The 12,904-nt window shown below is 38.5% G+C and overlaps 1 protein-coding gene across 1 annotated transcript in view; it reads right to left on the bottom strand.

Moving 5' to 3' along the window:
- Positions 1 to 2,619: 2,619 nt before the first annotated feature.
- The window catches only part of PIK3C2G (phosphatidylinositol-4-phosphate 3-kinase catalytic subunit type 2 gamma), a 242,221-nt gene continuing 231,936 nt past the window's right edge, over positions 2,620 to 12,904 (bottom strand). Inside the window, exons 33-34 of the mRNA XM_058805171.1 lie at positions 8,658 to 8,783; positions 2,620 to 3,335 (exon numbers count right to left, since the gene is read on the bottom strand). Of these exons, the coding sequence (XP_058661154.1) occupies positions 3,183 to 3,335; positions 8,658 to 8,783 (279 nt within the window). The 3' untranslated portion in view covers positions 2,620 to 3,182. The remainder of the gene's footprint in view (positions 3,336 to 8,657; positions 8,784 to 12,904) is intronic.

The following is a 12,904-nucleotide window of genomic DNA, read 5'->3' on the forward strand; positions in this document are numbered from 1 at the left end:
AAAATAGCCCACATTTGCTATCAAAAACAGTATTGAGGGAGGTGATTTTACCCTCCCGCTCTGCTCTCAGGAGTTCCCAACTGGAAAGATGCATTCAGCTCTGGGGGTCCCAACACAAGACAGATGTTGATATTTTGGAGTGAGTCCAGAGCAGGGTCATGAAAATGATCAGAAGTGTGGAGCACCTCTGCTGTGAGGAAAGGTTGAGAGGATTGGAACTGTTCAGCCTGGAGAAGAAAAGGCTCCAGGGAGGACCTTCTAGAACTTTCCAGTAGAAGGACAGATAGAGATTGGACAAGAGTGGGTGGTTTTAAACCGAAAGAAATTAAGTTTAATTGAGTATTAGGAAGAAATTCTTTAGTGTGAGGGTGGTGAGGCACTGGCACAGGTTTCCAGAGAATTTGTGGACTCCTCCTCCTCGGAAGTGTCCAAGGCCAGTTGGATGGGGCTCTGAGCAACCTACAAAGTGTTTCTGGCCATGGCAGGGGGTTGGAATGAGATGATCTTTAAGATCCCTTCCAACCCAAGCCATTCTGTGATTCTATTATTCTCTGATTATTTAGAAACAATTCATAAATACCGAATATTTTTGTATATTTAAAAAATTCAGTTGATGTCACATGGAGCTAATTTCAAATTTATGACTAATTCTTGAGTGAGAATAATAGTCCAATATATACAAGAGATCAAGATAATTTTTAGGATATGAGTATGTGAAATTGACCTTTTTATTTGTTTTGAACAAAATTTTTTACCATTGTATCTTTTCAGGAAAAAGTTACCCATACAATGTTCCCTTTACATTTATAAAAAGTGGGTTCTGATTGGGCTATTCCTCTTTAGTCCCCACTGTCATTTTCTTACCTGAAAAAATAGTTTTGAGGAAAAAAAGTACTTAAAATCATAAAAAAACATATGTTAGTACTGGTACCTTTCCTTACCTTAGTCTTGAACCTCCTGCTGCCAAAGCAAGATAAAAAATTCCTGGGCTGGTTTGTAAAGAACCATGTTCCTCATAGGAGCAGGGAACTCAGCAAACACAGCACTCTGAGGAGAACCAGAGAATTTTATAAAAAGCCAGGGTTGACTATGTGTGTGAAGAGCTATGAGGACAACTTCTTGCCTACCAGAGCTATCAGTGTAGATCTTGCCCATAAAACACAATTTTTTCATTTTCTTTTCAGAACTGAAGTATTGTTGGCCTTCCACAGGACTACAGACTAATGGCAGATTTGTTAATTATGCAATTAATGGCATATTTGTTACTCAAATATAGGTTTTTTATAAAAAGGATGTTATATTGACAAGTTTCTTTAATATTAAACACTATTGCTTAAGTTTACAGACAGTTCTTATAAGACATTTTAATGCTCTTTCTATTTATTGCTGTTCTAATGCTGTTTTATTTAATGTTGCTTTAAGATAGAAAATCAGGGCATGTGGTAAACAAGGGTTAGAAAATGTCACAGGAAATAGCACTGTTAGAAAATTGTATTATAGTTTTAATAAGGAAACTGAGACAGTAGACTAAGAGGAATCTAAAATCAACATTGAACTGTAAGGTCAGGTAATTTGATAACTTTATAAGCTGCTCTCAGTGTGTTTTCTGTGCTTGAGTGACAAGGCACTTGATATGTTTCCCAGGAGAGCCCACAGCATAAAATTTTGGTGTCCAGATCTTTGTAGTGATGATATTCTGTGTGCCAGCCAATGCCCCTTGCACGTGGTAAATATTTTTCAGTTTCTTACAGCTCTGAATAGACTAATACTATTAATATTCAGAGTTCCCCTCACCTCCCCTTACTGAGGAGGATCTTAGTGCACCAGTTTGACTGGGGAAAGAATTTTCACATAAAACCTGATCAAGTCCATTGTTTTGATGCTGAGAAAAACTCCAGCTTATTTAATTTCCTAGCTAACAGTCTAAGTCCCACTTCAGGAGCTTTATGCAGCTTTATATTCTGAAGACTGATGTAAATGTCCTTTGGGAAAAGAAGGCAATTACCTTCACTTCTGGGATTATTACCTCTCTGTTGACCACTTTTCCACCTGGTAGGAGAAATGTCAGTTTTGTCCAGTATAAGGTAATTTAAAATTTACAGCAGATCAGATCATAAATCACCATATCTCCTGTGCCTTAAAAATGTGCCCCTGGCCCTGGAAAGGTTTATTTACATGGTCAGTGGGTCTGGCAATCATGGACACTTCACTGTGGCTGCTCACATGCCAAATGCTTTAAGATGTGCCTAAATGCTTCCTCAAATTAGAGAAAGACAGAGCCTGTAATTAGCATCTGTGAACTTAAAAGGAACCACTCATGTTCATTATTTATTATTCATTATATATATTAATATATATAACATATATTTTATAACCCTGAGGTCTATTTAATGCATGTATTGACTTGAACTCCTTTTGCAGCACAGGAGTGCAATGTGGGAAGACTGCTGAACAAATATCTGTGGTATATCATGATCTTAAATAAATGCCCCACTGAAAGATCATAATCAATATATTCTCTTTATTCACGAACATTAGCTTTTCCCTTTTTCTTTCCTCACACCAATGACCAGTTATATCTGCTTCTTGGATGTCAGAATAAAAGAAACAACGACATATATTAATGACAAATGAATATCCTGGATTAAATGTTACATTGTATCAAAACTTTTAAAGTTCTTAAAAAACAAAAGTATTGATTGGGTAAGATTTAATTTTAAATTTGCTGGACATCTGAAATATATGAAATATATAAACCATCCCATGGTTTTCTGGTGAAATCACATGCAGTGATGATAAATTACAGCATTATCAGCATTGTTTCAACACAGTCAGTGGAATTAATGGGCAAAGAATGAGCCCCCACACACTGATGTGTACAGAATTCAGTATTTTTACAGTACTACTTAATATTAACAAAACCAAGCCCTTCATTGCTGTCATAAGAACTTCCTGCATGTTGCTACAAGTCCTTAGGATGTGATCCTGTAAACCCACACTGGCAGGAATCTGTGGCAGCAATCTGTGGCACTTTTAAGACAAGAGGCTAATGGTTAGAAATGTTAGGATATGTGCTCAGGAGATGACTGCCTATTCTCAAGGGCAACTGAGACAAAATGTACCCTGGGAAATGGGATAAAGAAACATTAGTGGGCAAATAATTGAATCATCTTGGAGAACATTTAAATTACACTGTTTCCCAGTGGGTACCACTTTTCTTCATTGAACTGGACTCTGCTCAGTTGAATGTTAACAGCTCCCACAAATGTTCCTTTGCTTTTCACCACAAGCTTCAGGACACGGCCTTGGAGCTCTGGGACTCTGTCATAGACAATCTGAAATCATAAATAGTGAAACAGAAAAAAACACACAAATTTGTTAATCTATGTGACAGGCAAAGCACTTCAATGCAGCGTTCAGGATGATGACTAATCCAATTTTGTGATAATTGCTTCAAACTTCCATCCACAATAGTAAGTTATTAACCGTGAGCAAAATTCACTTAACTTAGCAAATTTACCTCAGAAATACATTTGACCTTATCTCATTTATATAAAGAGATTCTACCGTAGAATCACAAGCTTAGGCTCATGAGATTTGATTATTTTAAAATAAATATTATTATTACTTCAAATCTTTAAATTACATAATAATTGTTATATACTATATAATAATACACTACATATAATTATATATAATATGCCTCATATAATTATTATATACATATACTACTCATAATATATATGTTATATAATATTATATATATTATATATTATGTGTTAAATATGTTATAAATATGTTATATGTTATGTGTTATCTATAATATACACAATATATTATATATTATATATTATATCTATTTAAAATTATATATTATAATATCATATAGTATATATTTTAATATATATAATATATAATTATATTTTAATAGATAATATAAATATATCATATAAATATATAATATATCATATATAATGTATAATATACACTATATATAATTCTCTATAATATATGCTATATTTTATATAGAATGATATATTATAGAGTCTATATATTATAATATATATTATATATTAAATAATAATTATTTAAAATATTATGTGAAAATACATCTGGAACCTGTCTTGAACAATGCTTGAGAGAAAAAAAGTCAGTATTCATACTTTTCTCTGTGAAAACTGGAAAAGATTGGACCCAGTTCAGCAAATGGAAGTTACTAAATTTAGATGTTTCTGATACTCCAGAAGTGCTGTTGATACTTCTCAAAATAAATGAGACAGTAATTTAGCATCTCTTAAGAAATTACTAATGCCTATAAATTTAAAATAGCTTTTAAATTACCTTAATGTTGTGAGAACACACTGGGATTAAGTATGAAATTAAAATGGTGTATTTTCTGAATTTAAAAAAACTCTAAACTATCTGGAGCAATAACCTAACAAGAATCAGCTGCACTCAGAACAGATTCCCATGCTTCAGTCTCTGCATTAATAAAAACTGCTGAGCGAACAGCCTGTGAGCTGATAAAATGTGAAAGAATGCTCTCAGTGCAGGCCTGAAAGGTAAACTCCCTTTAAAGAAGTCCATTTAAGCTAAAATTTGTATGGCTGGAAATATTTTTGCTATTTTAGTAGCAGTGGAAAAACCCTTTAAATTTTAATCTCTCTATGCTGTTAGAAAAGCAAACGAGGTGACATTCTCTCACTTCAGGAGAATGGGAAACTGAAACTGCCTGAAAGGCATTTTCCTGCTTGGATTTTCCATGGAATCTGTACCCAAGGCACTGCTGGGGAGGAGTGAAGGCAGACTGAGCCCCTCCAGCTTGGATCTCTGGGCTGGACTGATGAGCCCCCTCTATACTCCCACTTGCAACTGCAGGAATTTCACAGGGAGCATGGAATGGACAGGACACCAGGCAACCCTCACAGAAAGCACCAACAAGACCAAGAAAAGTCTTACCAGGGGATTAACATTTCCTTTTCCATTTAAAAACCTTTGGAAATAATAGTTTGGGATGGCTGTCCTGAAATTGGCACCTGGTGCTTTTTGGTTTTCATGTTTACTGTGCCTATTTTGCTAAATTGTCTCTGAATTACAAATTTCACAGCTTCTCTTTCACTCACTGATATAAAAGTGAGATGATGAAGAAAATCTGAAAAGCAAGGACAGGCACAGTAAGCATAATACAATTTAGAATAAATCTGTGATCTGACACTGAGGTAATGCTAATGTTACCAAAGAAAGCTGCCTTGTTTCTTTGCCAATATATTAAAGGTACCAGCTGTTGTTTTAAACACATCACCAAAAACTACACATATCAGCTGTAAATGCTAAGAAACTGAACTGGGGAAATGAACAACTTTTAATCTTTGGCCAAAAAGAGGCTTTAATCTTTGAGCTATGACAAATTTTTGCAGTGGAGGGTGGATGGTTTTCAAATGATCCCAGTAAACTGTTTCTAAAATGGTATTGCAAATTCAGCTGGAGTAAGGTATACATTATCATCAGGATGTAGGGACAGAAGAAAGGTCTGGAGAAGGACGAATTAGCGTGGATTAGTGGATAAAACAATTAATTAGTGGATAGAACAAATGCCACCTGCCAGAATTTGGGGACAGTTAAATTCTGAAATAATTGTGCAATGAGAATATTTGCCTGCCTTTTCACAGAGAGATGAGATGGAGGTGAGTTACGTGTGGCCATGCAGCAAATCAGTGGGACAGGTAGGGCTGGAATTCAACTATTCCTGGCTTCCAAAAGAGAAACCCTGTTGACCTACAGGAGTCTAATGACATTTTAATCACAAATGAGGGACAGTTGCCTCTCCCTAGGTAGCCATGGCACAGTTCCTGGATTTGGTAATTAATCCAAGGTAGTTTTGATGCATGGTGCTGGAGGGAGTGGCTGTGGCTCCTGGTGCAGTTCCCCTCCTCCCCTTCCATCACACTGGCTGGGGCTGCTCTGCCTTCATTTCATCTTTGTATTCCATTTCTCTGTGTTACTCCTTTTCCACCATCATTTCTCAATGCAATATAACACTAACTACTGTGAATGCAACAAATTCCAAAATCCAGATACAGGCACAGGAGAAAAGAAGGATTTGTTTGCTAAATGCCACTCCAAAACATTTGCTGTAACTCATTTTATTGTCAGCCCTTCTGGACTTTCGCATCTTCACTCTCACACACAAATAAAAAACAAACATAAAAAGCAGTTTTGCAAGGTTGATAATTTGCTGTAGGCAGTCATAAGCAATAGAAGTATAAAACTAAAATCAAAAATACTCAAGAGAAGCACATTTCAGATTTTTCTCAGTCTGGAACAAAGAAAGAAATTAATATACAGCTTCCTTCCAGCCATTTGGATTTAATAAAAACTTATGAACTCATAAAAAAAGGCTGCTACATTTCTGTACACAGTGTTTTGGACAGTAACTAACTTAAGAGACAGCTGACTTATATTTTTAGTAGTTTTTCTTCCCTGGGGCGGCTTCTGCCTCAGTCTACCAGCCTTGGACAGAAACTGCATCCAGAATGACATCACATATGGAGGAGCAGAGCTGCTAAAGCACAGCCATTGGGTTGGAAATGGCCAGGTTCAGTGGAACCATATGTCCCCACTGTGATTAGCACTTCCCAGTGAAAAAAACTGAGCATCTGGGAAAGAGGCTCTCAGTTTTGATTAAGGACATTAAAGTTTTCATGAAATTTCTTTTAATGGCAGTGGAATACTTGTTACCCACAACTAAATTTCCTTCCAGCGACTACTGACTGACTGCAGACAGGATTTTGGATTTCACTGCATTCAAAAAGATCTAAGTACAATTTGAAAGATAATTGTCTTCCAGTGTTGCTGGCTGGCTCTTATCTGTTGTCCATTTTGGATACCTTACTAATGAATGTTATGATATAATTGTATTATGTTCCTTTGCTTTAAATGCAAAGGAATTTCTTTAGACAGATTAATTAGATTCATCCAACTCTGATAGCAAAAAAAAAAAAAAAGAAAGAAAGGACAAAAAAATAAAGCCTACTTCCTTGTTATTCCACTGCAGTTCTGTGGGGAGGGAAATTTGCCTCAGCTGTGAGCAGCAATACTACTCAGGGAGCCTTCTTACAGAATGCTGGAAGTCATCAGTGTGAGCAGGCAACTTTTGTAATTAACAGATGTGGGAAAGGGGAAATATTAGAGCTCCAGGAGTGAGAAACTAAGAGATAAGCACTCAGACTCTGCTGACTAACCTAAGTTTTATCATATCTTATCTGTGAAACAGGGTGGAGTGGTAATATTTTCCATGCCTTCTACTTTATAGCCTGCTGAAAGAGCATTTGTAATTACTTTGAGATCTTTAGGAGATTTGTTACATGCAATAATTATAATCTCCAATCCCACCTACTGTTTCAATCTCATGCCCTTACAAATGAACACACTTTATACCACTTCCCATTCTGCCATAAATGTTTCTCCATACAAATGTTTTCTTTCACCCCAGAGGCATGAGCACTTCAGTGATGTGTGAAATAATAATATATAGCTGTGAACTGATGGCATTTAAACATAAAAAGAACCTGGCTATTTATTCTTGTGGTATCATTTAGGACAGTGACAAGCAATTTTCAAGTGTTAATTTGAATAACAGCATCCATTCAATTAATACTTTCCATGCTATTGTGCATATCTGCATTCAGAACTGCTGGGTTATGGTGCAATGATGCTTGGCCTCATTTGGCTAACATGTAACTGTGGTTATGGGGTGAGACAGAGCACTGTGAACAATCCAACTGCTTTCCTGAAGAGAGGCATAAAAGACACTGCTTCACTTCTGAGAAAGGTGCGAAACAGACAGTTGTCCCTTTTTGTGATACATTCCTTCATTTTGGTCATCCTCATTGCTAAAATGCTGTATTGCTGTTTTATTTCAAGAGTGGGCAAAGCAAATAAAACAAGTTGCACCTGTGTGGGTTGTGGGTGACCTGCTGGGAAGGACCTGAGGGTCCTGGTGGACAACAGGCTGTCCACGAGCCAGCAGTGTGCCCTCATGGCCAAAAAGGGTCCTGGGGTGCATTAGGAAGAGCACTGACAGCAGGTTCAGGGGGGTGATCCTGCCTCTAAGCAGCCCCAGTGAGGCATATCTGGAGAGCTGTGTCCAGCTGTGGGCTCAACAGACCCAGAAAAGCAGGGAAGCCCTGGAGTGAGTCCAGGGAAGGGCTGTGGATCTGGTGAGGCACTGGAGCATCTCTGGAGCATCACTCTCATGAGAAAAAGCTGATTGAGCTGGGCCTGTCCACCCTGGAAAAGAGACAGCTGAGAGCCTCATCCATGTCCGCCAGTGTGCACAGGGAGAGCTCAGGGGATGCACCAGGCTCTGCTCCTGCAGGGACCAGAATGGGACAGGAGGCAACAGGAGGAACCGATGCCAGGATGTGAGGAAGAACTTCCCTGTGCAGTGACTGAGCACTGGAACAGATTGTCCAGAGTGGGTGTGGTGTCCCTCACTGCAGATATCCCACCTGGCCACACTGCTGTGCTCTGTGCTCTGGGATGGCCCTGCTGGAGCTGGGAGGTGGCACCACGTGCCCACTGTGTGCCCTTCCAGCCTGACCCATTCTGTGGTTCTGTGAAACAAGAAAGGGTGGAAGGAAGTGAAGGGAACTCACAAGTTCATTGTAAGTAGGGTCAGAGCCTTTTGCAGCTGTCCTGGTTTTCCTTCGACTGACCTCACCAGGGTCTGGCAGAAGATAAAATTCAGCGTGTGCACTTGGGGCAGAGCCATCTGGGAGGTGCTGGAAAACAAGAAGGTCACAAATATGAATGTTCATCTTCTAGCAAAGAAAACAAATAAAAAAGTACCAAATGAAATCTGGGCTTTTAGCAGACACAGAAACAGGTTACATTCTCAGTATTCTCTTGGGCTAAATTGGAGTGCTAGTGAATAACAACAATTATTAAAATTCAGCTTAAAATAGAATCAGGAAAATAAAAATTAAATAATACAAAGAGAGGGTCAAGAGAGAAAATTAAAATTGTCTATCTTTAATATTTACATTCTGATGGAAAAACCCTTAAGCCTCAATCTACCCTAACTCATCTTAATCTGATACAAAGTCCAGCCCTTCCACTTTCCAAAGCAAGGTACAGAAACTGGATTAAACAGTAAGCTCCTATTGATTTTAACCCCTAAGTATCAGTGCTGATATGGGAACAACCAATTGTTTCTAAGGGTGTTTTGTAAAACATATTACTATAGAGGAGCCAGGAGCATTTCCTGCAGCAATATGGGCAGGACAGGATTCTTGTTACAGCCTTTCCCATCTCACCCATCACACAGCTGCAATCTCTCTTTAATTTTCCAGTTCAGGTTACTGAATGGTATTCCAGATATTCCATCTTATATGGTAGCAACTCCAGATCAGAGGCAATCTATTAACCAGGCTCAGTCATCAGCCAGGGATGGCGGGTGGAGAATTTTTGATAACTTCTGAGGAGCTCTAAAGTTATTCCTAAAGCAGCTTTACAATTACTCAGAAAACACATTGTATTACTTGAGGCTTTGAAAGAACACACAAGAAACATAAAAATGAAAAATGTAGAGGAGGCATGCTGCCAGCACCTGACACTTAATCCTTGATTCATAATTAAGTACAAACCCTTGTGTTGGTTACACAGTATACAGTCAGAAAGCACAAAATGGGGTGTATCAAAATATCAGTAATTTTAATCACATAAATAATCAGCATTTTAGACAGGAAGTTTACCTGTCAGCTCCCAGGCAATCCAGTGACAGATGCAAATAAGAATACAGGCATAAAGAAGAGAACTTAAACATTTGGAACCAATGAACCCAGAGGATTATACAGGCACTTGCATTTATATCTCCCATTGTAATTTTACACCTGGCTCAGAATGAAGTAATTTCTCAAATTTTGATTACTCACAATATGTGTCTGGAAATATGGGGCTTTCTACAGCATTATCAGCAACATATCCCTGGGATGGAAGAAACTGCTGTCTCCTAGCAATAAATAACTTCTCTATTGGGATGGAAAATGGTGCTTGTGTGCGTGAACAACTAGCTCTTGCACAACAAACCTCTGGTTTTTGTTATCTGAAATGATCCTTCAAGGCAAATTATGTGGTCAACTGCAAAGCTCATTATTGCTATCATTAACACCACACAGCATCAAAGGATGCCCCACTCAAACCATTACAGATTGTCAGCACTATGGGAGTGATTAATATTCCTATTGCTACGTTCCACAAAGCACATCTGATTTAAAATACCCATGGGATTGAGCTGGATGGGATTCAATGGCCAACAAAAGAGAGACATTAAAGGGCAATGGAATGAAAGGCTATTTTCCTAGGATGGGTTGCCACATCATTATTGCAGGATTTATTTACAATTTACACTGTCCACTTGAAAGCCCATCTCTGTTGATCTAGCACTGTAGTAAAACTTCAATTGAGGATTACAAGTAACAGTAAACTGAGCATCTCTAAAAAATCAGGAGGGAGAATGAAATGCAGCCTGAAGTACCAGTCCAAGCAATGAGGATTATACCTGAGTGCAATCAAGTTCTTAATTTCTCAATTAATAGGTAAACATCAGTGTAACTTGAAGGTCAACTGGTTTTAGTTGTTTCAGACAAAGAATGGAACCAGGCTGAGGTGACAGGCTCCAAAGGTAACTTGGTTTAACAGGACCTGGGTGTCCAGATGTGATTAACTGAAAAGAAGTCACATAAAATTGTCACTATGCCTTTGAGCTTTGTCATGTTACCCTGCCTTCAGCCAACTAACCTTCCCCTGTCAGCTGATTCCTCCCAAAATTTAAGGAAGGCACTTTGCAGCAGTGTTTTGGGTGTATGAGATGGACTGAAAAATACTTCCCCACTATCCCTCTGAATGTAGATAAATAGGTGTTGAAAGAGGTGAGGGGGAGGAGAGGGTCAAGAGAGGAAATTAAAAGAGAACATTTCAGGGATTCAGATGGGGAAACTCAAGGGGAGAGCTGCTGCTCTGGGATACTTCAGAGCTGAAATAAAGGCACTTTTCATGAATAGTGGCAATCAGCAGTCAGACTGTTAGAGGCAATTTGATGTGCAGCCACTTGAATTCCAAGTACACATCGTAGTTCTGATTGTTGTTTTTTTCTCCCCAACTTTACAGGTGACATTTTCCCCCCTCCTCTTCCCGTGCTGAGGAAAGGCAAACAGGCCACTCCAAACCCCACTGCTGTCCCAATTCTCCATCTGCAGTGGCACTGTTATGCCATCAAACAATCAGCAAAGCTTCAGCTGAGCACTCTCCCAGCCAGATCAGGTGCTGCACTCCTCAGTTGCCCTCCCCTGCCTCCTGACACACACAATCCATCGAATGAAGGGCTCCAGCTGCTAAAGACTCTGTCCCACCATGCCCTAATCATTCAAAACTCCACATTAAGAGCAGTTTTAAACCAGCCCCAGCCTTACAAGAGCAGAGTATGGGGAGCTCATATGATGAGTTTTTGCTGGTTTCTCTTTTGATTGGCACAAGAGCTGAATTTTTTTCTTGTGAAGAGCCTACTTAACCACAGGATTTCTTGAGGCAAGACTTGCAGTGGAAAGAGTTGTACTTTGATAAACACTTCCTAGCAGGAGCAAGGAGTGACAGTGGCAGTTTGACTGCAATAGTGCAAAACAAGACTGGCATTAACATGGCAAAAATCTCTTTTAAAATCATAAGTAGGTGGAATTTGAAGTAAACAGTTTTAAGGCAAACTGAAATAGCAGGCAAAAAACCCCCCAAGTTTTGGGCAAACTAATCCTTTTCTGGGGTTTCTGAGTTGAGCACTGAACTATACAAGAATGGTCAATAAAGGAAAAATGGAGAGAAACATCATGAAAAATGGAGGAAACATCATAAATATTTTTCTCACTAAGGATTATGACTTCTGTCATACTACAGTATCACATTTAGTGATCACTTCTAACTCAGACTGCACTGGGTTGTTTATAAATTTAGGTAAACATGAGGAACACCTGACCAAAAGCACAGAATCCCAGATGGGACCCACAGAGATCATCTGGCCCCATCTCCCTGGCCAGGCAGGGTCATCCCAGAGCACAGGGCACAGGATTGAGTCCAGATGGTTCTGGAACATCTCCAGGAGGGATTCTCCACACCCTCTCTGGGCAATCTGTTCCATGTGGTCACCCACACAGGAAGGAAATTCTTCCCCATGTTCAGGTGGAATTTCTCTCTTTGCACCAAAGAGGACTTGCTCTGGTGAGCTCATTATAGAAACAGAGGAAGATTTCTAGCAGGTTCATAAGTAGCTCTGAAATCCAGCAAACCCCCTCTTTTTTATTATTGAAGGATTTAAAAAACTGACTTATTTCTGTCCATAGTCCAGGCCAGGGGAAAAAAAAATAAAATCAAAGGGTACCTTGGGAAAGCCATTTTGCACTTTACTCTGCAAAACCTTTATAGCTTGAATGCACTTGTGATCAAGCAAACAGAAAAAGCTTAAAGTTTTAAATCGAGTTCTATTTGTGTTTAACTCTGTAGTCATTTTATTAACCCAAAAATAAAGGATTTTTACTTTCTTCAGAAGAAGTTACTCCCAATTTAAATTACTGTCTTAAATCTTTTATTGTGTTTGCTTGAAAATAAATCCAAGCTATAAAAATCTGTCAGGCTGTAAAGGTATAAAACCAAGCTCCCAACAAAAATGCCATAGGTTCTCTTGGTATGCTTAGGGACAAAAAGCCCACAAAATTCCCCAGTGATTTTAATCTGCCAATAAAAAAATCTGAATTTAGAAGTTGTTTCAAATTGAATTTAGAAACTGAATGTATTTTCTTTCTTCAAGTACAACCAAGTGATGATTGAACTATTTTCTCAAAGAATGAGCAGCCTAGTT

The sequence above is a fragment of the Ammospiza caudacuta genome, chromosome 5 (genome assembly GCF_027887145.1).
Source record: "Ammospiza caudacuta isolate bAmmCau1 chromosome 5, bAmmCau1.pri, whole genome shotgun sequence".
In the NCBI taxonomy this organism is placed as follows: domain Eukaryota; kingdom Metazoa; phylum Chordata; class Aves; order Passeriformes; family Passerellidae; genus Ammospiza; species Ammospiza caudacuta.